This window comes from Salmo salar, chromosome 20, assembly GCF_965601325.2.
Source record: "Salmo salar chromosome 20, fSalSal1, whole genome shotgun sequence".
NCBI lineage: Eukaryota > Metazoa > Chordata > Actinopteri > Salmoniformes > Salmonidae > Salmo > Salmo salar.
The window spans coordinates 71,972,249-71,999,802 of NC_138310.1; the positions used below are offsets into that span (position 1 = coordinate 71,972,249).

Genomic DNA, 27,554 nt, shown 5'->3' on the forward strand with positions numbered 1-27,554 from the left:
CACCATTCCAATGGTGTCCATAAGGCCAGGACCAGACAGGTAACAACAGTGAAGACGAACAAGGTCTCCACAGCGGAGACCACTTCTCTGTTGGCAGCATGGGAGCACAGTGTCCACTATTTACCTCATAGAAAAGACTCCCAAAAACATTGGCTGGCAAAACACTGATCTGAGTGAGTGCAGTCCATACTGGCAGTACAATCCCCAATCCCTTCAATATGATTTAATAACACTCTTTACTACTGTCAACATCTGACGTTTAAGTGATTCAAAACCAAAAAGGTAATCCCATGACATATCTGTTGAAAAAAAAAAAAAAAAAAAAAAAAATATATATATATATATATATATATATATATATATATATATATATATATATATATATATGCTTAAATGAGTGCTTGACTTGGATTGAAATAGGTGCCGGTACTCATTTTGGGTACAGGAGATCCACAATATTCTATAAGAGGAACAGGAGCTCAAGCGGTAGAACATTTGAGGTGCCAGTACTCCGCACCGGTGACCTCCTGCCCAAGTCAAGCACTGGATATGTACATGAGTAGACAGTGAAGTGATCATGGTTTTGCCTGGTGGGGATGACATTATTAGCTTGCAAATTCTGTGATAAGAGAAAGGTAGTCCCAGGATTGAGATGGAAGTGAAACTGAACAGAACACCTCAGACAGGTTGGTGAGTTGAGGTCACAGGTAAGTTCTAGTTGTTGGTGGGTGGAGGAGTTCAGAGGTCACCATACAGAACACTTGTTGACAGGATGCATGGGGGAACCCTTTGGACAGTGAAACACTCGGGCAAACTCATCAAACTGGGACACGCTGCCAATCACCCTGCAGGGGTGATGGGGAGAGATAACAGTCCAATCAGAGATGGGATTCATATTATGTATGGCCTGTGATTGGCTGATGCACATCAGAAAAGTGAGGAAGTGTATGTACCTGTAATGCTCTGGTGCGTGCTTGTCAGTCAGTAGCTGCAGGTATATGGACTGAGACCGTCTCTTCATACACCAGTTCTAATAGGAGAGGAGACAGTTCGCAGTAAAGGCCGTAAAGAAATATCATCTCTACTCCCACTGCAACAACAAAAAGATTCCCAGGCTGAAACAACAGTCTGTACATAGTTTGTACCTGTGCGAAGGCAATGAAGAGTAGTTGTTCATGTGTGTATTTGAGTCCAGGGAGAGGTCTTTCTGGACCATGTTCTCTGATCCACTTCTGATATGCCTGGAGAGAGGGAGAAGATGGAGAGAGTGAAACAGAAATGGATAGAGGTAGAGAGAGAGAGAGAGATGAGATTTGAGTCCTGGGTGTTCAGACAGCTTGTCATTAGTCCATAGAGACAGTGACTGAGGGCTCTATTCAATGCGATAGAAACTAAAATATCATTTCCGATTGAGCCGATATGCAGCGTTTACCATGGATGCAGTCTCCTCCAAAGCAGGAACATTTCTTTTAAATTTCAATGATGTGTTAAAGCTGAACTTCCGTAATGCGGATTGAATAGAGCCCTGACAGAGAGTAATCAGTCATGATTGACAGCTAGCACAGTCTATTGGAAGATTTCACTCACAAAGTAAGACAGTTTAAGCCCTCCCATGTCTGCTATATTCTCCCCCAGAGTCAGACGGCCATTCACCTGCAGACACACAGGGGAAAGATACCATTACAACTCCCATTACAAGTGTGTGTGTCCAGTAAGCAGTATAACAAGGTATGCTATGCACCCACTTTCTGGTTATAGACGGTGAAGTTGTCATAGAGTTTAACAATGCACTCTGCTTTCTTCTGAAACTTCTTGTATGACTCCTCCGTCCACCACTGCTTCAGGTTGCCGTGGCGATCATACTGTCCCCCTAAGAGTAAGATGACATCACTTAGCATGGGGGTCACTATTTGGCCACGCTGCAAGGTACAGTTGGCTATAGCCTTTTACTCTGAAGTCATTTGACTGATTTCATTGGTTGGGATAGGGGGGAGGCGGAACTTCCGTAGCTTGCTGCATGGCCTGATAGTGACAACCCACTTAGATGGGGGGCAAGAGGCTTGAGTTAGGATGACCAATGTGGACAAAAGACATGAACCCCTTATTCAGAACTGATATTATACTGACATTACAGTTTTACTACTGTTAGGCTACAACTGTTCAAACCCTATTGGATTTTAGGCTTTTGTAGGACACATTTAAGACAAGGAAGTGTTCTCTCACCCCAGTCATCATATCCATGTGTCAGCTCATGACCGATGATGGCTCCTATTCCTCCATAGTTCAGAGATCTAGAGGGAGGAGGGATGAGTTACTAATCACTTAACATTTGAGGACATCAACATAATGTATATTTATAATAACACAAACTGATAAAACTTCTGTTCAGCCTGAAGTTCTAGCCCCCGTCCTGAAGGGGACAGTAGAGTATTACATACATCATAATCTGACCTGTTGATATCATATCTAACTGTTATTAATAACTGAAGAGTGTGAGAGTCCTGGCCACCTCTCCTTGACCCGGGTGGGTGAGGAGTGTTTAGTGTAGTCTGGCAGACCATGCAGATGGAGACTGATACGATGCAGGGACGGCCAGAGGCTCGGGGCTATCCACATGGCTAAGTCAGAAAATGACTTTCTGACAGGATGTCGATACCCTGCTGAGAGTTGCCCTCCAAACCTGAATAAAATAACTGGCTGAGTGAGGCTTCATTACCTGGGGCCTGATAGCAGCGCTGGGCTAGCCTCAGTCTTTATGGCAGGTTAGGGTTACTGCAGTAATAACTCCAGGGAACGGGACCACGCACACATCTAATATCATATTCCATTCATCAGTATGCATGGGTGGATACAGCGGTCGTTTATGTGGAGTGGTGGTGATCACTTCTAATGGAATAAGTATGTGAATAAATAATACCGTGAGAGTTGAGGGTTGCAGTATAACTGAGCATTAATGGAAAGGGGAATGGTTTGGAGGTAGAATACGAGGGGTAATGTAGGAGGAAAGCATTGGTAATGCTGTAGAAGGGTTGTCCTGGAGTGCTACAGTACAGCGGGTGCAGACTTTCGTTCCAGCCTACTAACTAACACACTTGATAGAACTAATCAGTGTCTTAATTAGCAGTTGATTAAAATATTCAGAGTTGTACTCACTGTGGAAACTCGGGGTCGTACAGTGTGGGCTGAAGGATTCCAGCGGGAAATACTAAAAGTAAAGAAAGATGATAGCAGAAGATATAGAGAGGGGTAGGGAGGCAGTGATACAGTATAAGAGGAGTAGATGGAGGTAGGGTAACCATTAGCTCTTGTGGCTGATGGCTGTGTTTGTCTGGCCCTCTGTCCTCTGCTGCCTGCTCTGTAACTCACCATTGATTTTTCTGTGAAGTAAATCCTTGAGGCAGATACAGACACCAATAGAGGCCAAGACTGAGGGGAGATGACAATGTGTGTGTGGTGGGGGGGGGCTGGTGTAAGTAAGTGAATGCAGAATAAGTGTGTTAGGGTGTGTGGGTGCCTCATCACATGGATGGACCAGAAAGAAGAAGAAGAGGAGGAGTGTGTTATCTTGTATATACAAAGAGCGTTGATGTGCTATGGGATCACACACTGACTAACCCATTTGGTTCTTGTTTGGGAGATGGTAGGCATTGAGGGCCTGAGGGGGAAGGAGCCACCTGAGAGGGAAACAAAGTCAATCAGAGATGTATTAATCCTACATTCACTAAACATCTTCAAACAACAAGAGACACAAAGACACTTCTTAAGTGTCAGGCAATTTGTTTTTTTTAAGGTGAAAATATTCTATGTTTAGTCCAATATTGATAATTCCTGTCTGCATAAGAAAACAGTCCCTTCGTCATAATCTTTAAATCCAGGCGCATCGATTTGAGGACATTTCCCAAATTAATAACATTGAAATTCAGAGATGCCCTTGTTCTGGTGGGAAAGACTGATGGCCCTACAGACAGCGGAGAGATGGGTGGAGGGATGAGGGCAAGTTTTCTCTGCAGAGGGAGAGCTTAATGATGAAAGGAGTATATTTGTGATTGAGGAAGTCATGATTTGGCAGTACTGGGTGGAGGGCTTCAGCTTGTTCGGACACAAGATCAGTTTCGAGTTCTGTCCTAGGAGCACATTTTAAACAGTTACACAAAAGACGAGCTTATGGTATCTTCAATTTGTAGGTACATCACTTGTATACTCTTCACTTCAATTACTCTTGTCATAAAATGTAAGGTTTTGTGTCAAGAGGTGCATAGAACTTTGAATCTGTGTGTAGTTGTGTTATTGTGAGACTGAACATCTGGAGCAGTTGAAGCATCACTTACGCGGTCTTGTCCACCTGCTTGTGGATCTTCTTGACAGACATCTTGATGTTAAAATTAATACTGTTGAGGATGTTTTTGAAATAGGTATTTTCATCCACATCAAACTGGAGAACAAATAACAGAGATGGAGAGAGTCAATGAGAGCGAGAGAGAGAGAGAGTACGTCTGTGAGAGTAAAAGTGGTCTCACCCCATACTCCTGGTCTATGAGCTCTGGTTTGAGTAGGAAGTCTGGATAGCCTGTCATCACCATCATATGCTGCAGCTGAGAGAGGGAAGGGAGGAAAGGGTCAGAGAAAAGAGGAAGAGAGAGTGAAAGAGACTTTGCACATATTTAGCCAACATATCCTTCACACGACCAGCTAATCAAGCAGACTGTTATAATGGGATTACACTGGAGCACTTTTGTTTCAGCAAGTGCTCTAAAAGGATTAAGACTTTACATTCTGAAAGTATCAGACAACATACTGAGATTGGGATTTAATAAACCAGTATTAAACTGATCCAGAATAAAACAACCCCTGCTTTCATCCTACGTTGTACTACAGTAGGCCTATTTGAGATAGTGTGGTATCCTGACCTTGGCCCTGGCTGCCTCCTTGGTCACCTCATCCATCCAGTCTAGCTCTTGCAGCCGGAGGTCCAGTGAGTGCTTTATGTCCTCTACCAGCTCCTGTACCTGAGGGAAGAGAACAGGGGTCAGAGGTCAGTTGTTTTTAAGGGTTCTGTTGGGAGTGGGCCAGAGAGCTAGCTGTATCAGGTACGCCCAAAGTCAGATGGACCCTTCGCCCTCTCCTCCTATTCCTAGGGACTTTTCATAGACCTGAAACTGAAGGGATGGGTTAGCTGTAATATGAAGGAAATTCCTACATACAATGGCTAGGGTTTGGGGGTTGAGGCTAGGTTGGCATTGAACACAACAGAGGGAAAGAGGGGGGAGAAAGGAAGAGAGGAGTGAGAGGAGGAGGAATAGATGATGAAGAGCTTAAATAAAGTTAAGGGTCAGAGGGGTTAGGAATGCCATTGGAAACCACATCCCCCTAGAATGAACAAGCTACTATATAGAGGCAGACTAGGATAGAGAGGGATAAGGAAGGATGATGGAAGGCTTAGGGTGGGATGGAGATAGAGAAAGAGACGCATTTTCAGTTCTACTTCATACAGAATCACCAGACCAATACAGAAAGAAACAAAGAAAGAGGGACAGAGACAGAAGCTGCCCTACCTTGGCCCTGCTGTGAGGCAGTGGTGGAAAAGTACAAATTTGTCATACTTGAGTGAACGTTGATACTTTAATAGAAAATGACTCTCAAATGAAAGTCACCCAGTAAAATACTACTTGAGTATAAGTCTAAAATAATTTGGTTTTAAATGTACTTAAGTATCAAAAGTAAATGTAATTGCTAAAATACTTATTTTTTACTTTTATATAATATAAAAGTCAAAGTATAAATCATTTCAAATTCCCAAACCAGGCATCACAATTTTAGATCATTTTTTTACGGATTGCTAGCGGCACACACAATTTACAAACGAAGCATTTGTGTTTAGTGAGTCCGCCAGATCAGAGGCAGTAGGGATGACCAGGGATGTTAAAAGATTTAGATGCACTATTGTAAAGTGGTTGTTCCACTGGATATCATAAGGTGAATGCACCATTTTGTAAGTCGCTCTGGATAAGAGCGTCTGCTAAATGACTTAAATGTAAATGTAATGTTCTCCTGATAAGTGTGAATCAGACCATTTTCCTGTCCTGCTAAGCATTCAAAATGTAATGACAACTTTTTGGGTGTCGGAAAATGTATGGAGTAAAAAGTACATTATTTCCTTAATGTAGTGAAGTAAAAGTAAAAAAATTCTAAAATTAAAAAAAGTAAAAAGTACAGATACCCCAAAAACTAGTTAAGTACTTTACACCACTGCTGTGAGGAGAGAGTGAGAGACAGAGATAGTTGCTGCCCTACCTTGGCCCTGCTGTGAGAGGAGAAGTGCTGCTGGACGAAGAGTGCTCCCAGGGCCATGCCGAAGTGTTTGTTGGCCTGGGTGAAACACAGCCTCCCCAGCTCCAGCTGACGCTCCGTACCTTCAATCTCCCGGGAAAACTCATGGATGGTGCTCCGGAACGCCGTGGACAGGTGTTCACTGAGAGCTGCTACAATCCGCCACAGCATGTAGTTATGGAGAACCCTGGCAAGAGAGAGGAGGGGGGAACGATGACTTTTAGTTTTTAACAAGGCTTTATTGTATAATTAAGGAGTGCCCCTTCAAAGATTCAGTGTGGAAACTTCCGGAAAAAGATGAATGCAAAAAATATAGGAGAAGGGTGAAGACAGAAAAGGTGGGCAAAGAGAAAGGGGGAGTACAGCAAAGGAGATACAAGCAGGTTAGAGGAGAAAGACAGAGTATGGGTGAGGGGAAGAGAGGAGTGATGGATAGAAAATGAAAAGAGAAAGGAGGCATAAAGGGTCCAAGAGTGACTCAGACGAGTAGAAGTAAAAAATATATTTCATTCATGTATTCAAGCATTCTTTTCCCTTCACACTAATGTAAAGTTGTGCTTAATGTGTTGAGGGGTCCCACAGAGTGAACATATCCATTCTGCCCTCAGGACAAGTGGCCCCGTCTCCTACTGCGAGACTCCGTTCCACGTTGTTTTCTGTTTCTATTTTTGATGCGTGCGCTGCATATTAAATTAAAGCAGTCCAAGTGTCTCGCCAACAAAGCACTTCTGAAGTGAAATCAATTGAGAAGAGAGGGAGTGCAAGAGAGAGAAAGGAGGACTGAGACAATGTCTTTGTTCTTTTATACCTCTAATAATCAGTACAGATCAATGTGTTGTATGTGTTGCAGCTTCGCTTGGTTTTGTGTTTGAGTTTGTTTTACTCTGTTGAATAAAACACCTGTTTTATTCATTTGTTGTAGATTACTTGTTTGTGTGTGTGTGTGAAACTCTAATCCCAGATGGAGTTGATGTGTGCGGTGGTGGGTAGATTTAGGAGACCTGGGAGATTAGACAGAAATGAAAAGGCTTTAGTTAAATGTATTCTAATGATAGAACAATAGCCCTGAATCATCATGGGTTGGCAATAAAAAAAACACTGGAAGACTGGATTGTAATGGAGCTCATTGTTAAGATAAAATACATTGTCCCTCCAGAATACTTGCAGACATTATCCTCTGTAATAATGGTCCTACAGCTCCTACCCACAGTCTAAACACACACACACACTCTTCCCCTTGAGACGAGTGTGAGTGATGGTGACAGACGGATGAGCAGAGAGGAAGGTGGGAATAAGAGGGAGAGGAGGAGAGGTTGTAAAGAGACACTGGTGTTGTCATTACTGTTTCAGCCTCATTGGACACCAGCTCATCTGGTTAATGGGATTGGATGCAGTTGTCTGGGTCTTGTCAATAGAACACAGCAACATGGACATTACACACAGAGGGAGGGTGGGGGAGAAAGAGGGAGGAGGGAGGGTGGGGGAGAAAGAGGGAGGGAGCGTGGGTGGGGGAGAAGGAGGGTGTGGGGGAGAAGGAGGGAGGGAGGGAGAGAGGGGGGAAGGAGGGTGGGTGGGTGGGGGAGAAGGAGGGTGGGTGGGTGGGTGGGGAGGGGGAGAAGGAGGGTGGGTGGGGGGGAGAGGGTCGGGGGGCTGGGAGGGATGAAGGGGGGAAAGAGATTGGACGGCACAGGGTTTGCAAACAACTAGAGAAATGAATTGAGGGTGATAGAAAGATGAGACCCACACAAAGCAGGTCTTGTAAAAAGTGTGTGTAGTTTTTCTTCTCCCTCTGACTACGACACACAGGGGCCAGAGCTCCACATAAATCTGGACTGTCTGAATGACAGGAGGGGGACACCGGAGGGGAACACAGATGTGTGTGTTCGTTTCTTTCTCTGTCTGACACCATTTTGCCTCTCAGCAGGTAGAGAAGCTCAGTGAGTGCCCACTGCAAGAACAGACTGACTGACACCATTTTGCCTCTCAGCAGGTAGAGAAGCTCAGTGAGTGCCCACTGCAAGAACAGACTGACTGACACCCTTTTGCCTCTCAGCAGGTACAGAAACTCAGTGAGTGCCCACTGCAAGAACAGACTGACTGACACCCTTTTGCCTCTCAGCAGGTACAGAAACTCAGTGAGTGCCCACTGCAAGAACAGACTGACTGACACCCTTTTGCCTCTCAGCAGGTACAGAAACTCAGTGAGTGCCCACTGTGAGAACAGACTTTGTGTGTGTGTATCTATGAGTGAGTGTATATTTTACTTATTTATTTTATTTATTTAATCATTATTTAACTAGACAAGTCAATTAAGAACAAATTCTTATTTACAATGACAGCCTACCAAAAGGCAAAAGGCTTCCTGCAGGGACAGGGGTTTAAAAATAATAATACAAATATTTATACACTACCGTTCAAAAGATTGGGATCACTTAGAAATGTCCTTGTTTTTGGCCATTAACATAACATCAAATTGTTCAGAAATTGTAGACATTGTTAATCTTGTAAATTACTATTGTAGTGGGAAACGGCTGATTATTAATGGAATATCAACATAGGCGTACAGAGGCCCATTATCAGCAACCATCACTCCTGTGTTCCAATGGCACGTTGTGTTAGCTAATCCAAGTTGATCATTTTAAAAGGCTAATTGATCATTACAAAACCCTTTTGCAATTATGTTAGCACAGCTGAAAACTGGCCTTCTTTAGACTAGTTGAGTATCTGGAGCATCAGCATTTGTGGGTTCGATTACAGGCTCAAAATGGCCAGAAACAAAAAACTTTCTTCTGAAACTCGTCAGTCTATTCTTGTTGTGAGAAATGAAGGCTATTCCATGCGAGAAATTGCCAAGAAAAGGAAGATCTCGTACAACGCTGTGTACTACTCCCTTCACAGAACAGTGCAAACTGGCTCTAACCAGAATATAAAGATGAGTGGGAGGCCCCGGTGCACAACTGAGCAAGAGGACAAATACATTAGAGTGTCTAGTTTGAGGAACAGACGCCTCACAAGTCCTCAACTGGCAGCTTCATTAAATAGTACCTGCAAAACACCAGTCTCAACGTCAACAGTGAAGAGGCGACTCCGGGATGCTGGCCTTCTAGGCTAAGTTCCTCTGTCCAGTGTCTGCATTCTTTTTCCCATCTTAATCTTTTATTTTTATTGACCAGTCTGAGATATGGCTTTTTCTTTAACTCTACCTAGAAGGCCAGCATCCCGGAGTCGCCTCTTCACTGTTGACGTTGAGACTGGTGTTTTGCGGGTACTATTTATTAATAAAAAATGTGCTTTTCTTTCAAAAAACAAGGACATTTCTAAGTGACCCCAAACGACCCCAAACTTTTGAACGGTAGTGTGTGTGTATATATATATACCACAAACTGCCTGGAGAGAGTGGGCAGGGGGTGAGGCAGTGACAGAGGGGTTTGACAAAGGCCAGCCATATGTCTGCCTGCTTTATGGAGCAGCAGAGCTGAGGCCCTGGGAGGTCAATAATGCAGCCCAGAAACAGGCCTTCATCTGGACTCTAAACACGCTGGGGTGGGGCCTCCCCATGGGTTACTGCCACTAACACACCACCACAAACTGCCTGGAGAGAGTGGGCGGGCAGACACACACATGTATAAAGTCAGAACATCTGCTGTCTCAGCCACTGCTTGTCACCAAGGGAGTACCCCAAGGCTTGATCCTAGGCCCCATGCTCTTCTCAATTTACATCAACAACATAGCTCAGGCAGTGGGAAGCTCTCACATCCACATCCAAGCTGTGATTTGTCATATATATATATGACAAAATATATGACTATATATATATATATATATATATATATATATATATATAATTATTATATATTTTTTTTGTCATATATATATATAAAATACAGCTTGTGTGTATATATATATATGACAAAACACAGCTTGTATGTGGATGTGAGAGCTTCCTACTGCCTGAGCTATGTTGTTGATGTAAATTGAGAAGAGCATGGGGCCTAGGATCAAGCCTTGCAGGCAGACATATGGCTGGCCTTTGTCAAACCCCTCTGTCACTGCCTCACCCCCTGCTGGGCCCAAATGGGACTGTGTGTGTCCCAAATAGGTGTGTGTGTCCCGCTGTCTGTGTGTGTGTGTGTGTGTGTTTATATCGATGGGATTGCTCTCATGTAGGTGTGAATGTTCGGTTGTGAGTGTATTTGGGGGGGGGGTGGTCAGATCCCATACTGAGAAGCACAGGGGCATTTCTCGTAAGTTATGCAAATGCACAAGTGGTGCACAGTGGGTGGCGGTAGGAACAGGAGTCCGCGACACCCAGTGGTGTGTGTGTGTGTGTGTGTGTGTGTGTGTGTGTGTGTGTGTGTGTGTGTGTGTGTGTGTGTGTGTGTGTGTGTGTGTGTGTGTGTGTGTGTGTGTGTGTGTGTGTGTGTGTGTGTGTGTGTGTGTGGTGTGTGTGTGTGAGGGAGAGAGGAAACAGCGACCCTAACCTTTGATTAAACACAGATAATAGACTCAGCAGGAGTGATTCAGAGAGATAGAGAAACAGCGAGAACAGGGGAGAGATAGAGGAAAGGGAGAGAGAGAACCGGAAACGGCAACAGGAGGATAGAGAGAGGTATGAAAGAGAGCATAGATAAATGAGATAGAGATGAGAGAGAAGCTGCAAGAGAAACCGTAGGAAAGATGACGAGGGGAGAGAGATGGAGCAACAGAGGGAAAAACAGAGTGGAGGAGCGAGACCGGAAAAAGAGAGGAGTGGACAGATTGAAAAGGAACAGACAGTAGAAAGAGGGAAGCAGGAGAAGGAGAAAACAGAGAGGAGGGAACATGAAAAGAGGGGTTTATTACTGAAATCACCAGGAGGGAGAGAGAGATGGAGAAATAAAGAAGAGAAGTAGAGAAAAACAACAAAAGAAAAGACACAGAAAATCTTCTGAGCCTCCAGGGGATTGGCTGTAATGCTGGTTGTCACCATGGCAATGATAATAAGGGTGATTATAGCAAAGAGCATTTTGATAAGATTATTATTACATTATCTGATATTAGATAACATGACATTTTATGAGTGCACTCACCCCATTGTGTCTTTTTTCTCATTTCAAAGAACATCTCACTCAAGAACTGATATATCAGAAAGAAGGAGAAAAGGAGATAAGAGCGGGAGAGCTGGAGGGTGAGCTGGAGGGAGAGAGAGAGGGAAGGGGTATGAAGGATGAGGGAGGGTGGAAGTTGAGGTGTAGAGTATTGAAAAAGAAGAGAAAAAAGCTAAACAGACAGACATCAATTGAAATGAATTGTAATTATATGAACTGAGAGCCAGTCAGCTGCAGACAGACAGGTGTAAACTGTAGAGTATAACACCAGTCAGTATTGGAGATCTGTCAGAAACAGGCACCCTGACTCCCACTAGCCTCCAGAGACACCTCTGGGGTCTGTCAACAGCTGTCTTTGACAGCACAACACCGTGTGTGTGTCGAGGTGGGGTGGGGGGGCAGATCGATACTAATCATTCACAGTAGAGCTGGAAGTTCACCCACCAGTGATACACACCCCTCCCCCCACCCCACCCACACACACACACACACTCAAAAACAAATGTATACACACTATGACACTTCAATATGACAACGTATAGAAACAGCCCTAGTGAAGGCCACACAAATGAATTCAGCAACTCTTACAAAAATGCTTACATATACTAAACTCAAGCATCTGGATTTTTCATTCAACTCTCTAACCTTTACAGTATTCCTCTGTCTCTCATCCACCCTTCTCCTCCTCCCTCCTCTCATCCACCCTCCTCCCTCCTCTTATCCACCCTCCTCCTCCTCCCTCCTCTCATCCACCCTCCTCCCTCCTCTCATCCACCCTCCTCTCATCTACCCTCCTCCCTCCCCATCTACCCTCCTCCCTCCTCTCATCCACCCTCCTCCCTCCTCTCATCCACCCTTCTCCTCCTCCCTCCTCTCATCCACCATCCTCCCTCCTCTCATCCACCCTCCCCTCTCCTCTCATCCACCCTCCCCCCTCCTCTCATCCACCCTCGCCCTCCTCTCATCCACCCTCCTCCCTCCTTTCATCCACCCTCCTCTCTCCTCTCATCCACCCTCCTCCTCCTCTCTCCTCTCCTCTCATCCACCCTCCCTCGCTCTCCTTCTCCCACCCACCCTCCCTCCCTCCCTCCCCTCCTCCTCCTTCTCCCACCCACCCTCCCTCCCTCTCCTCCTCCCACCCTCCCTTTCTTACCTTTTGGAGGTGGTCTTGATGATCTCGGAGACTTTCTCCATGTAGTCAGTAGCCAACACCACGATCTCTTCATCCTCAGAGAAGTTATCATGGAAGATTCTGTCCAACAAACGTTTCCAATGCAGCTGGAGAGGAGAGGGCAGGAGGAGGAGAGGAGAGGAAGGGGGGAGAGGAGTGGAGGGATAGGAGAATAGAGGTTTTAGGTTTTAGCAAGTGTGAGAGAAAATTCTGTTTGTGCTTTTCTAATAACCAATTCAATTGTGTTCATGCAAGAGACCGATTGATTGTGTCTGTGAGGAATCCTCACTATCAGTACAAGCAATTTGGCAGCACGCCCAGAACATTGCTTTGAGGACCAAAAAGGGTGTCTCAGTTTCAAGGTCTCAGCTTGGAAATAAGAAACCTTGTGAGGTATTGGTTGGCTACATGCAGGAACCAAACGTTAATGATGAATTAATTATGAATAATGAATCATGTAAATCATGCAAATATAATTTGTCTGTGTAAGCAGTATATAAGAGAACTAACGGGACTGCCCCGGCGGATCTCCCGACCGACATGTACTACTTGGTTTCATTAAGTTTGTTGGAACCTCTCCAGCTTGCTGATAAAAAATAATTGTATAGATTTTTTTAATTTAACCTTTATTTAACTAGGCAAGGCAGTTAAGAATACATTCTTATTTACAACGACAGCCTGCTAAAAGGCAAAAGGCCTCCTGCGGGGATGGGGGCTGGGATTAAAAATGTAAATATAGAACAAAACACACATCACGACAAGAGAAACACCACAACACTACATAAAGAGAGACCTAAGACAACAACATAGCATGGCAGCAACACATGGAAATGCACCATGGTAGCAACACAACATGACAACAACATGGTACAGTAGCAACACAACATGGCAGCACAAAACATGGTACAAACATTATTAGGCACAGACAACAACACAAAGGGCAATAAGGTAGAGACAACAATACATCACGCAAAGCAGCAACAACTGTCAGTAAGAGTGCCCATGATTGAGTCTTTGAATGAAGAGATGGAGATGGTAAATGTAATATTAACTTGGAGTCCCTGGTGGAAATTTCCACAACACAAGATAAGAAAACAGGATTGTTGTCACCCTGCTCTGATGAAAGGAAGGGGGATTCCAACAAACCTTTATTGTACCAGTAAGGAAAGTGTAAATGCTGCCTCCACAATATCAAAGATATATATAGAGGATAACAAGAAGGTAAAGTCATAAACAAAACCTGCTCATAGCTTAGGTCATCCACAACACAAAGTTCCTCTAACTACTGAGCATACAGCATCCCTGTAATCCCAAATTGTCTCATAATCTCCCACTATTTTTAACAGGCAATAGTGGGATAGCAGAAAAGAGAGAGTGGGAGAGGGATAAATCAGTATGAATGTAATTGACATCCCCCTATTTGACCATGTCTGTCTGAGTGTGTTCTGATGTAGGATCTTAATTTAAACCAGTTTGCTACAGCAGGAAAATAATCTCTCTCACTCTCCATTTGCACCTTTTTGATCATCTCTTTTGCATTTCTTTCTTTCATTCATTCATTCTTCCTTTTTCTCTCATGTTTCTTTTTCTCGTTTTATCAGTGATGCTAGTGAAGCTCACTTCATTCATCTCTCTCTCTCTCCGTCCATGTCCATTCCCCCATTCACTCCCCTCCCTTCTTCTCCAATCAGAAGTGATGGAGCAGCTCTGAATTCTCCATCAGTTTCCTGCTGCTCTCCAAGTCACCTTACGGCTCTCCCCTCATGTCTTCCCCCCCTCTCCTCCCTCTTTCTCTACCCCCCTCAGTCCTTCTTTCCCCCAGATTCATTCCATATGCCCCCCATCAGTTCCCCTCGCTCTCCTCTTCCCCCCCTCCATCCCTCTATCCTCCTTCTGTAGTCCCCCGTCGACTTCTATTTATCCCTTCCTCTACCCTCTTTCTCCTTCCTTCCGTAGCCCCCCGTTGGTCTCCTTCTATCCCCGGAAGGCGGACAGCTTCGCTGAGCCACGGAGGCGTGAGTATGAGAGGTTCACGGGGCGTAGAATGGCCCCCTGCCTTACTCACACACTTCACACACTTCACAATGCTCTGCTCGAGATCAGCTCTTAATCCATCACACTTCTACCCACACACACACAATACAGATATAAAGATGTGTGTGTGTGTGGTACTCACACTAGGAGCGATGCGCTGTAGTTGTCTCAGGGTGATGCGGTTGTACATAGTGTTGATGTCCTTTCTCTGTTCATCATACTCAGACACAGTAATCTGAAACAGAGGGGAATAAACATTACAACTGAACACACACACACACACACACACACACACACACACACACACACACACACACACACACACATACATATAGACACACACACACACGCACAAACACACACACTTACGTTGGCTAGGAGTGTTTCCAGCTGTAGGATCTCTTTGGACTTCTGAGTGGCATTGTGAGCCCCCAGCATGCTTAGCAGACGCTCCATCAGGGCCTTGTAAGCCGCCAGGATCTGTCCATGACATCATCATTAATGGTCAATGGACAGCAGTGTGACATGTGGCAGAGCAGACAGGATAACAAAGGGAACAGAGATGACAGGAACAAACAGGTGGATGGATGGAGAAGAAAGGAATTGGTCGATAAGTGAACAGATGAGCAGATGGAGAGATGGAGTGGTGGATAGAGAGGGAGGGAGTAATCTTTTACCTTCACACTGTCCTCATCCTGCCCCAGGTACAGAGTCCTCTCAGGCAATGTGAGCCCCTCCTGATCAATCTACAAATACACACATACGATCACAGTCAAGAGAACACATATGAACATGTGTAATCAACGCAGACATGTAAGTAAACAGATGGTATATCAGTCAGATGATAAACAGTAAGGTGTTCACACACGCAGAGAGACACTCTGACAGATACACTCTTACCCTGATAGCGTTGCGTGAGGAGTTCTTATCGTCCACGTTGACAGTCAGAGAGAAGAAGACCGCAGTGCTGTACACCCCCTGGGTCCTATAGAGCAGCTCGTTAAAGTCTGGTCTGGCTGGTGCAGTACTGCTCTCCCACCCCGCACCACCAGAGGGCACTCCAACCAGGTCCCACCCGCCACAGCTGTCAATCACCTCTGTCATGGGCCCCGACCCCAGCTTGTCAATCTCCTGGATGTTCACACAGGAGCGGTAGAACTCTTTCACCTTGCGTTCAGCCGAGTCCACGGTGTGCCGGTGCACGGGCTCCAGCAGGAGGCGTCGTAGCTTCTCCTCGTTGTGCTCTCCGATGGCGGTGATGATGCCGTAGCTCAGCTTGTCCTCTGGGATGCCATGGCGCTGTAGCCAGCCGCCGCAGGCAAAGCTGTAGAAATCCTGGCAGGGCTGGATGGTGGGGTCGATGTTGGCCTGGATGAAGCGTGCGGCGCGGACTAACGAGCGTTTCTTCTGGCAGTCCTGTCTGCAGTGCGCCTCTTGCTGGAAGTCCAGGGAGATGTATTTGAGTGCCAGCATGCTGCCCAGGATGACACACATCCCGACAGCAAACACCAGAGCAGAGAGCAGGCAGATCTCCCTGCGGCTCCAACGAGGAAGTCCCTGTCCGCTGTTGATGCCACTCAGGTCCCGACTCCGATCACTGGCCCCGCCCCCTTTGGCTCTGCCCCTCCCAATGTTTCGGTCTAGGCTCCCGCCCAAATGCAGGCTCATGCCGTTGCTAAGGGTGCCGCTGCTATAGCGACCACCATACTTGACCTCCTGGAACTCATCGTAGTGGGCTGTGAGGGAGTATGTCTTCTCCATGGCAACGAGAGTTGATTAGTGTTACGTTGTTGAAAAAAGAGACTGATAGAGGGAGTGGTGGAAGGTGGTAGAGAGAAGAGTCTTTCAGATGGCCATGTCCCTCCAGGCCTGATATGGGCGAGGGCACCCACTAGAGGGCTAAAGGGGTAACGCAGCCCAAATGCCCTGGGCTCTCCTGAACACACTGCCTCTTGTATGTCTCCTCTGCTACCCTTACCTTTACAGAGTTAGGGAACACTGAGGCTATCTCTCTGTTTCTCTGTCTGTGTATCTCTGGGTCTTGGTCTCTCTTTCCCTTTTGCCCTGTCTTCCTCTCTTCCTTTTTCCCCAGTGGAGCCTCAGCCTGTCTGTCAATAGAAAAGGAGGAGAGGAAGAGGGAGGGAGGGAGGGGATGAGACAGAAGATGGAATCCATGATTACAGCACTGAGATAAGACAAAGGGTTCTGTCTCTTTTGAGATGCTCTTCTTTCATTCTGTCGTTCTTTCCTAAAGTTCTTTGGATTGATTTCAGACACCCATCTATCAGGGAGATGATTTCGCTCTGTGACTCATGACTTTGGATGGATCAATAGGGAGTAGGGGAGGAGAGAGGGAGGGACAGGTAGGAAGATGGAGAGAGAGGATGAGGAGAGAGGGAGAGAGAGAGGATGGGGGAAGTGTGCAGAGGGAGGGGAGAGGGGTAGATAAAGATGCAGAAAAATGGGGAGATGGAAGAAAGAGGGATGGAAATGGTATGGAAGATTTATTTAGACAGGCAGGAATAGACATTCTGCAGGACTGGTTGTGAGGACACACACATACAAGTCAGTATTCGACATCCATCCATGTCTGAGGACATCAGGAGATGATGTGGAAGCTGGTCGCTAGGGGTAACAGTGAATGCTGTTACCTTCAAGTAGGTTTCAGATTTGCTAGGGCGATGGGGATGGTGGATAAACGTAAGCATCTGCCTCTGATTCCAAAGGTTGCAAGTTCGAATTTATAGTTAGAAAGTGGTTTTTGATATTTTTGTTTTAAGTCTATCCCAAACCTTAACCATTCCGAGTTAATGCCAAACCTTAATAATGCTGAGTTAATATCCTAAACTTAACCTTAAACACTTTGAATGCTGACGTTTGGAACAACTTCAAAATTTGACATTTGTGGAACATGGATGAACGTCTCATTCTGACGTGAGACTGTGAGAGCTGGGAGCAGACACACACAGAGCAGGTGATAAATTCACAAGCACATAAAAAACACTTAGCAATAGAAGAAAAGGCTGTTAAAGACATCATAGCCAAAGTTTTCAACTCTCAGAGGAGATATTGAGTATCATTTCACAAAGATCGCTATCCCAGCTTTCAGAAGTTCAATCAGTCTGAGACTGGCTTTTCACTATAGTGGATTGAGACAACACACACACTCTCTTTCTTTGTTTTGCCTCAGGAAAGTGAGCGGAGAGATCAAAGATTTGGAAAGAGGGCAGCCAGGGTGCGTGTTGAGGCCAGGGTGCGTGTTTTTTATTTTATTTTTTTATTTCACCTTTATTTAACCAGGTAGGCTAGTTGAGAACAAGTTCTCATTTACAACTGTGACCTGGCCAAGATAAAGCAAAGCAGTGCGACACAAACAACAACACAGAGTTACACATGGAATAAACAAACATACAGTCAATAATACAATAGAGAAAGTCTATATACAGTCGTGGCCAAAGGTTTTGAGAATGACACAAATATTAATTTTCACAAAGTCTGCTGCCTCAGTTTGTATGATGGCAATTGGCATATACTCCAGAATGTTATGAAGAGTAATCAGATGAATTGCAATTAATTGCAAAGTCCCTCTTTGCTATGCAAATGAACTGAATCCCCCAAAAACATTTCCACTGCATTTCAGCCCTGCCACAAAAGGACCAGCTGACATCATGTCAGTGATTCTCTCGTTAACACAGGTGTGAGTGTTGATGAGTACAAGGCTGGAGATCACTCTGTTATGCTGATTGAGTTTGAACAACAGACTGGAAGCTTCAAAAGGAGGGTGGTACTTGGAATCATTGTTATTCCTCTGTCAACCGTGGTTACCTGCAAGGAAACACGTGCCGGTCATCATTGCTTTGCACAAAAAGGGCTTCACAGGCAAGGATATTGCTGCCAGTAAGATTGCATCTAAATCAACCATTTATCGGATCGTCAAGAACTTCAAGGAGAGCGGTTCAATTGTTGTGAAGAAGGCTTCAGGACGCCCAAGAAAGTTCAGCAAGCGCCAGGACCGTCTCAAAAAGTTGATTCAGCTGCGGGATCGGGGCACCACCAGTACAGAGCTTGCTCAGGAATGGCAGCAGGTGCATCTGCACGCACAGTGAGGGAAGACTTTTGGAGGATGGCCTGGTGTCAAGAAGGGCAGCAAAGAAGCCACTTCTCTCCAGGAAAAACATCAGTGACAGACTGATATTCTGCAAAAGGTACAGGGATTGGACTGCTGAGGACTGGGGTAAAGTAATTCTCTGATGAATCTCCTTTCCGATTGCTTGGGGCATCCGGAAAAAAGCTTGTCCGGAGAAGACAAGGTGAGCGCTACCATCAGTCCTGTCTCATGCCAACAGTAAAGCATCCTGAGACCATTCATGTGTGGGGTTGCTTCTCAGCCAAGGGAGTGGGCTCACTCACAATTTTGCCTAAGAACACAGCCATAAATAAAGAATGGTACCAACACATCCTCCGAGAGCAACTTCTCCCAACCATCCAGGAACAGTTTGGTGATGAACAATGCCTTTTCCAGCATGATGGAGCACCTTGCCATAAGGCAAAAGTGATAACTAAGTGGCTCGGGGAACAAAACATCGATATTTTGGGTCCATGGCCAGGAAACTCCCCAGACCTTAATCCCATTGAGAATTTGTGGTCAATCCTCAAGAGGCGGGTGGACAAACAAAAACCCACAAATTCTGACAAGCTCCAAGCATTGATTATGCAAGAATGGGCTGCCATCAGGCAGGATGTGGCCCAGAAGTTAATTGACAGCATGCCAGGGTGGACTGCAGAGGTCAATCAAATCAAAGTTTATTTGTCACGTGCGCTGAATACAACAGGTGTAGACCTTAAAGTGAAATGCTTACTTACAGGCTCTAACCAATAGTGCGAAAAAAAGGTATGTGTGTGTGTGTGTGTGTGTGTGTGTGTGTGTGTGTGGGTGTAGTGTGTGTGTGTGTGTGTGTGTGTGTGTGTGTGTGAGTGTGTAAGGAAAGAAATAAAACAACAGTAAAAAGACATTTGAAAATAACAGTAGCAAGGCTATATACAGACACCGGTTAGTCAGGCTTATTGAGGTAGTATGTACATGTAGGTATGGTTAAGGTGACTATGCATATATGATGAACAGAGAGTAGCAGTAGCGTAAAAAGAGGGGTTGGCGGGTGGTGGGACACAATGCAGATAGCCCGGTTAGCCAATGTGCGGTTGGTCGGGTCAATTGAGGTAGTATGAACATGAATGTATAGTTAAAGTGACTATAGATATATGATAAACAGAGAGTAGTGCAGTGTAAAAGGGTGGGGGGCACACAATGCAAAATAGTCTGGGTAACCATTTGGTTACCTGTTCAGGTGTCTTATGGCTTGGGGGTAAAAACTGTTGAGAAGCCTTTTTGTCCTTGACTTGGCACTCCGGTACTGCTTGCCATGCGGTTGTAGAGAGAACAGTCTATGACTGGGGTGGCTGGGGTCTTTGACAATTTTTAGGGCCTTCCTCTGACACCGCCTGGTGTAGAGGTCCTGGATGGCAGGCAGCTTTGCCCCAGTGATGTACTGGGCCGTACGCACTACCCTCTGAAGTGCCTTGCGGTCGGAGGCTGAGCAATTGACGTACCAGGCAGTGATGCGACCGGTCAGGATGCTCTCGATGTTGCAGCTGTAGAACCTTTTGAGGATCTCAGGACCCATGCCAAATCTTTTTAGTTTCATGAGGGGGAATAGGCTTTGTCGTGCCCTCTTCACGAATGTCTCGGTGTGTTTGGAACATTCTAGTTTGTTATTGACGTGGACACCAAGGAACTTGAAGCTCTCAACCTGCTCCACTACAGCCCCGTCGATGAGAATGGGGGCGTGCTCGGTGCTCCTTTTCCTGTAGTCCACAATCATCTCCTTAGTCTTGGTTACGTTGAGGGATATGTTGTTATTCTGGCACCACCCGGCCAGGTCTTTGACCTCCTCCCTATCGGCTGTCACGTCATTGTCGGTGATCAGGCCTACCACTGTTGTGTCGTCTGCAAACTTAATGATGGTGTTGGAGTCGTGCCTGGCCATGCAGTCATGGGTGAACAGGGAGTACAGGAGGGGACTGAGGTCTTGAAAAAGAAGGGTCAACACTGCAAATATTGACTCTGCATCAACTTGATGTAATTGTCAATAAAAGCCTTTGACACTTATGAAATGCTTGTAATTATACTTCAGTATTCCATAGTAACATCTGACAAAAATATCTAAAGTCACTGAAGCAGCAAACTTTGTGGAAATTAATATTTGTGTCATTCTCAAAACGTTTGGCCAGATGTTACTGGCCAAACGGGGGTGAGGCAATAAATAGGCCATAGTGGTGGGTGAGGCAATAAATAGGCCATAGTGGCAAAATTATTACAGAATGGCAAATTAAACACTGGGGTGATAGATGTGCAGAAGATGAGTGTTCAAGTAGTGGTACTGAGGTGCAAAGGAGCAAAATAAATAACAATATGGTGATGAGGTAGTTGGATGGGCTATTTACAGATGGGCTATGTACAGGTGCAGTGATCTGTGAGCTGCTCTGACAGCTGGTGCTTAAAGCTAGTGAGGGAGATATGAGTCTCCAGCTTCAGTGATTTTTGCAGTTCGTTCCAGTCATTGGCAGCAGAGAACTGGAAGGAAAGGCTGCCGAAGGAGGAATTGGCTTTGGGGGTGACCAGTGAAATATACCTGCTGGAGTGCATGCTACAGGTGGGTGCTGCTATGGTGACCAGTGAGCTGAGATAAGGCGGGGCTTTACCTAGCAATGACTTATAGATGGACCTGGAGCCAGTGGGTTTGGTGACGGATATGAAGCGAGGGCCAGCCAACGAGAACATACAGGTCGCAGTGGTTGGTAGTATATGGGGCTTTGGTAACAAAAGGGATGGCACTGTGATAGACTGCACCCAATTTGCTGAGTAGTGTTGGAGGCTATTTTGTAAATGACATCGCCGAAGTCAAGGATCTGTAGGATAGTCAGTTTTACGACGGTATGTTTGGCAGCATGAGGGAAGGATGCTTTGTTGCGAAATAGGAAGCCGATTCTAGATTTAATTTTGGATTGGAGATGTTTAATGTGAGTCTGGAAGGAGAGTTTACAGTCAATAATCGGTGATCTGTTTGTTAACTTGGCTTTCGAAGACTTTAGAAAGGCAGGGTAGGACAGATATAGGAGGCCAGGGTGCGTGTTGAGGCCAGGGTGCGTGTTGAGGCCAGGGTGCGTGTTGAGGCCAGGGTGCGTGTTGAGGCCAGGGTGCGTGTTGAGGCCAGGGTGCGTGTTGAGGCCAGGGTGCGTGTTGAGGCCAGGGTGCGTGTTGAGGCCAGGGTGCGTGTTGAGGCCAGGGTGCGTGTTGAGGCCAGGGTGCGTGTTGAGGCCAGGGTGCGTGTTGAGGCCAGGGTGCGTGTTGAGGCCAGGGTGCGTGTTGAGGCCAGGGTGCGTGTTGAGGCCAGGGTGTGTGAGCATTTTGCTCTGTGTTTGTTTGGCTGTTAGTTGTCTACTAAATTAACCCAGTGATTTGTGGGTCCCTTGAATTTAGACTTGGCAGCCATCAGTAACTTGATACTTGTGATTATCTTACCTTCTCTACAGTTCAGCATGAAAGAGTTTATTTCTAAAATGATTTTTCCACATTGTTTTTTCATCAGAAATGATTGCTTATGGGTACCTTCATGTGTGTGTAAATTGTTATTGTTCTCAGATTTTTAATTCATAGATTTTCGATGTGTATGAAAAAAATATATTTGAGGGGGGGGCAAACGCTATACTGTATATCCATTGTTTAGCTGGAATAGAATGTTAGTATCCTGTATATTTGACTGTGATATGTGGTGGTCTCACCTAGCTACAGTATCTTATGAACACATTTACTGTAAGTCACTCTGGATAAGAACATCTACTAAATGACAAATGTAAAATGCAAATGTTTTACATACAGATCTCATATTACTCAATTGAATTTGAATTTTAAATTATAATTTTAAATATTCATAATACAAATGTATAATTTGTTCATTTCTTATTGAAAGTGTAGTTATTTGTTACATTTGTCTGGGTAAAACCTAGCAGTAGTACTTATCTGAGAGTGAGGTGGATATATAGCTTTTTGCAAAAAAAAACATTATTTGTCTCTCTGAAATGAAACCATCAAGTGATAGATTTAAAAAAAATACAGTTATATGCCTGTCATTGAACAACCCCATGCCATGATTAGATAATGTAAAAACACACCAATCTCTCATCATTTCTTTCAACAATAAAAACAAATTGACCAACATTTCTGAAAATGGATACATAGCGTTTGGAACGAAACTTTTCAATATGTACTCTATGATGACCTGTCGTCCATTATGGTCCAGTACACCAAATATTGGATTTGAGTGTAAAAAATAAAGTGAAACCCTGTGCACAGAAGTGGATCTAGGTCCAGTGCTGGTTTTGACAGGAACAAGTGTAAATATATAGTATTCATAAACAAGAGTAAAAATCACACACTGAAAAAAAGAACAAATATAAGAGGTACACAGCAAAGTCTTTGTTTTTGAGTGTGAGAACGAACGACACACACAGTCTGTATTATATCAGCGTATGTGTGCGTGGAATCTGAATTTGAGCATGTCTGTATATAAATGAATCTAACAATAATTGTGGTTCACGTCATCTGGAACAGGAGAGGAGGAAGAGAGGAAGATGTTTGTGCAGAGAGAGAGACAGTAGGGACACCGACACAATCACATTGATGACCTGCCTCCCACTGATGAGATACCAGACTGCAAATCAACATCGCTATTCACACCTGCTCAACTTTAGCCAGTACAGGAACTATAGAGAGGAAGAGGAGGAGGAAGAGTGGTAGAGGCAGAGTTGTTTCTCAGTGTGAGGAGAGAACACACTGGGCACAGACGTCAGTTCGACATCTAGTTTTGATTTACATTTGATACAGTTGTCAACTATCGTAAATTCAATGTGAAATGAACCAAAAATGTCAGCATGCCATTGGATTTAGGTTAAAAGTAAAAAAAACGAAATGCCCTTACGTTGAGGACTTTTTGCAAATCCAATGCGTTTTCTAAATAGATTCATCATCATAACATTGATTTTTGGGATTGAAATGATGTGGAAACAACTTTGACTGAACCAGTTTTTGGCCAATGGGATAGGGGGAAGAGAGAAAGTGAGGTAGAACATGTTTGTTGCTCTCTTTGTGGAAGGGTAAAAGAGGAAGAGAAAAGGGTTGACTATAAAGGGGAGTAGGAAGAGGGTGGGGGCGGGGTTGTGTCCGTCTTGGGGGGGGGGGGGGGGGGGCTGTTATGAAAGATGAAATGAAGGGGGAATTGTGTTTCTTCACAAGATGCCATTATCTATCCTCTCCATCATCCATCAAGAGTCACGACTCTCCCCCTCTGTCGCGCACACACACACAATACACATGAATGTATTATAAACACTGATATTCACTCTTGATGGACCATACATACACTCACCGAATGCTGTATCTCATATCAACATACACACATAGGCACAAATTGGTAGGATAGCCTCGTGCATGGAGAGGGACACACACACACTAACATCCAATATATCCTTAAAACAATTACAGAATCATAACACACACACTAACGGAGTCCTCTTGCAGTGGATAGACATAAAATGATATTGCCCACACTGTGCGGCTAATGGATTGGATCTGATTGGCATCACTATGAGAGGAGAAGCTGATGAATGGCTGTTTACCAGACATGATAGGTCTAATGTCTGAGAGTGATATTAATGCTGCTCTGTCCTGCACAGTCCATACACACATTCTCATACGCATATTGCACTTGCGTGCACACACACAGTCTAAATGCATCATGAATACACTCAGGATGATGCATAGTACCCCACCAGTTGTCAAGCTCTTCTCATATATCACCTCTCAAACAGAGAGCATAGATAGCACTTCGGACACAGTTCAGTTCAAACAACTCTCTCCACACACACACACACACACACACACACACACACACACACACACACACACACACACACACACAAAAATAAAATATGAATATAAATAAACGTTACACACAAGAAAACCTCTTACGCACACAAGCCCACTACATCCATCTTGTCCAGAGCATGTCCTGGGTCGCTAACCACCCTTCATAAATCCTAAATACGATCAATGGACCGAAGAGCACGACGCCGGAGGGGTCAGGTTAAGATCAATGCTATTATGATCCAATTAATTTCAGCGCACAATAGGTTATCGTATAGAATGGGGAGCAGGGGAGGGATCACGCGTCTCTGGCTTTCCCGACGCCTGCCCTGCACACGCATCCATCTGGGCTTGGAGACCCAGGGCAGCGCCATACTGTAAATAGGTTTATTTCCCTCTAATCAAAGTGGTCACGGACCCTGACGGATCACATTCAGTAGTACTGGAGTTTCTGAGCAGGTTGGTTCCCACCAACTCTTATCACCGCCTGCCAGAGGCTGCGCACACAGCAGAGAGCCGTAGTGATGGTGTAGGCTACAGACACGCTATAGTGTGAAATAGTTTTAGAGAACACTGTTACATAAGGACCAAAAGTAACCTGAAACAGAAATATTTCTGACAAGAATTTACACTTTTCGTGTCTCTCTTACACACAGCCACTGGCATAAACACACACGCGCGTTCCCTAGGGATCGTTTAACCACTAGCTGGACCGCTGTTACACAAACGATTGTGCGCTCCAGACCGTCAAGGGCATCCCGGGTCCCTTCCTTTCTCCCCTGTCACGCAGCCACCAGGCACAGGATGCTAATTCAATTAACCCGGCTTGGGTGACCACATCGAAGCCCTACACACTCAGTCAATTCGCTCGCCATGGCCACTCGATATCATCAGAGCCACTGAAATGGATACAAGAATAAGCGGCAGAGCTACGACAGTGAGAGAGAGGCAGATGATCGGAGATCTCTCTGTTTTACTGAGTGTCACATTCAATTTGTAAACGATCCGACGAAAGTCTTATTTAAAATCTAACTTTGTCTGTGGAAAATTCATGGCGCGTGAAAACCCATGGAACAGCCTCCTAATCTTATTCTGACAGAATGTTGCCTTCAGTTGTCAAAGTTATCAATGTCCATCCTCTTAACTTTCATACTAAACGTTCACACCATCACTCATTTGGGATGTGGTGATTGCGTCGGTCCCACTGGAGAAACCAGAGCACTGCTCCACGTTTAGCATACAGTGGCGATAGAACACATTCATCAAACAGAGCATCCTGAAATAACACATTAACATTATACTGTCTGCCAGTGGCTATAAAAGCGATGTAAAATAATATTAATGTAACGTCAGTGCTGTTGCAAACACATTTAACTGCTTGGAATTAGACAGGCATGCCACGATATAAACTTAGAATGTGTACACACACACACTTACCGGCGCGAAGTCAGTGTTCAGAGTCTGTCCGTGCGCTTTAGATGTAAGTCTGGTCTGCGACAGTAGTTCTGATCGTGTCCTGTCCATGCATGTACATACGGCAGCTGGTCAGAGGGCTAGACTCGGGAACATGCCACTCACTGCTGCTCCGCTGCTGCAGCTGACCCCCCAGCATGAAACGCAAATCCAAAAATGCGAGACTTCTTGTGTGAGAGAGAGCGTATGTTGACAGACAGGGAGAGAGAGGAGTTAGGAGAGGGAGAGACTGAGATGGAAGATTTAGCCTACCGCCACCACGGTTGAGAATAAGTGAGTAGCCTGTCTTCAATTCTGCCATTTGATTCTTATCATCAAATATAACATATGCACAAGGCTATAGCCTAAACATAATTAAATAGTCTACATTATTATCAAAAGTCAGTTTAAGAGGTTATTAAACTATTGAGAAACCTAATCCAAGCCCATAGAGCCACACATAATGCAAACATTACATTTATAGTTACTATGCAAATCAGTTAAATAACTGGCCATTTCATTACACCTTATATCATAGGGCGTTTACCAGAATAAGAGGCGGTGGGAAACCATGCTGTTGCGCCCGATCTTGACACTCTAGACTGACCAAAAAAGTTGTAAAGATGTCAACAGATGGCCAAAATAAATCAAACACAGTTTCGTTGCTCTCCATGCCTCCCAGTGACTGGATATACTAACCATTTGCTCTCCGTGCCTCCCAGTGACTGGATATACTAACCATTTGCTCTCCATGCCTCCCAGTGACTGGATATACTAACCATTTGCTCTCCATGCCTCCCAGTGACTGGATATACTAACCATTTGCTCTCCGTGCCTCTCAGTGACTGGATATACTAACCATTTGCTCTCCATGCCTCCCAGTGACTGGATATACTAACCATTTGCTCTCCGTGCCTCCCAGTGACTGGATATACTAACCATTTGCTCTCCGTGCCTCCCAGTGACTGGATATACTAACCATTTGCTCTCCATGCCTCCCAGTGACTGGATATACTAACCATTTGCTCTCCGTGCCTCTCAGTGACTGGATATACTAACCATTTGCTCTCCATGCCTCCCAGTGACTGGATATACTAACCATTTGCTCTCCGTGCCTCCCAGTGACTGGATATACTAACCATTTGCTCTCCATGCCTCCCAGTGACTGGATATACTAACCATTTGCTCTCCGTGCCTCCCAGTGACTGGATATACTAACCATTTGCTCTCCATGCCTCCCAGTGACTGGATATACTAACCATTTGCTCTCCGTGCCTCCCAGTGACTGGATATACTAACCATTTGCTCTCCATGCCTCCCAGTGACTGGATATACTAACCATTTGCTCTCCATGCCTCCCAGTGACTGGATATACTAACCATTTGCTCTCCGTGCCTCCCAGTGACTGGATATACTAACCATTTGCTCTCCATGCCTCCCAGTGACTGGATATACTAACCATTTGCTCTCCGTGCCTCTCAGTGACTGGATATACTAACCATTT

The 27,554-nt window shown here is 45.0% G+C and overlaps 1 protein-coding gene across 1 annotated transcript; it reads right to left on the reverse strand.

Moving 5' to 3' along the window:
• Positions 1-371: 371 nt before the first annotated feature.
• Positions 372-26,271, reverse strand: LOC106581284 (endothelin-converting enzyme-like 1). Its single transcript, XM_014163247.3, has 18 exons — positions 26,036-26,271; positions 15,520-16,727; positions 15,297-15,365; positions 14,989-15,099; positions 14,762-14,854; positions 12,568-12,692; positions 6,292-6,514; positions 4,908-5,006; positions 4,518-4,592; positions 4,329-4,432; positions 3,616-3,674; positions 3,154-3,205; positions 2,224-2,291; positions 1,746-1,870; positions 1,588-1,653; positions 1,146-1,241; positions 954-1,030; positions 372-845 (listed from the first exon to the last, which is right to left on the reverse strand). The coding sequence occupies exons 2-18, from the start codon at positions 16,378-16,380 to the stop codon at positions 746-748; spliced, it is 2,403 nt and encodes an 800-aa protein (XP_014018722.1). The 5' UTR covers positions 16,381-16,727; positions 26,036-26,271; the 3' UTR covers positions 372-745.
• Positions 26,272-27,554: the final 1,283 nt, after the last annotated feature.

Coding starts and splice junctions, on each gene's coding strand:
- LOC106581284 (XM_014163247.3), bottom strand. CDS start 16,380: ATGGAGAAGACATACTCCCTCACAGCCCACTACGATGAGTTCCAGGAG. Junction 4,433..4,517: donor TCATAGACCAGGAGTATGGG/GTGAGACCACTT, acceptor TTTGTTCTCCAG/TTTGATGTGGATGAAAATAC. Junction 1,871..2,223: donor ACATGGATATGATGACTGGG/GTGAGAGAACAC, acceptor TCTTACTCTTAG/GGGGACAGTATGATCGCCAC.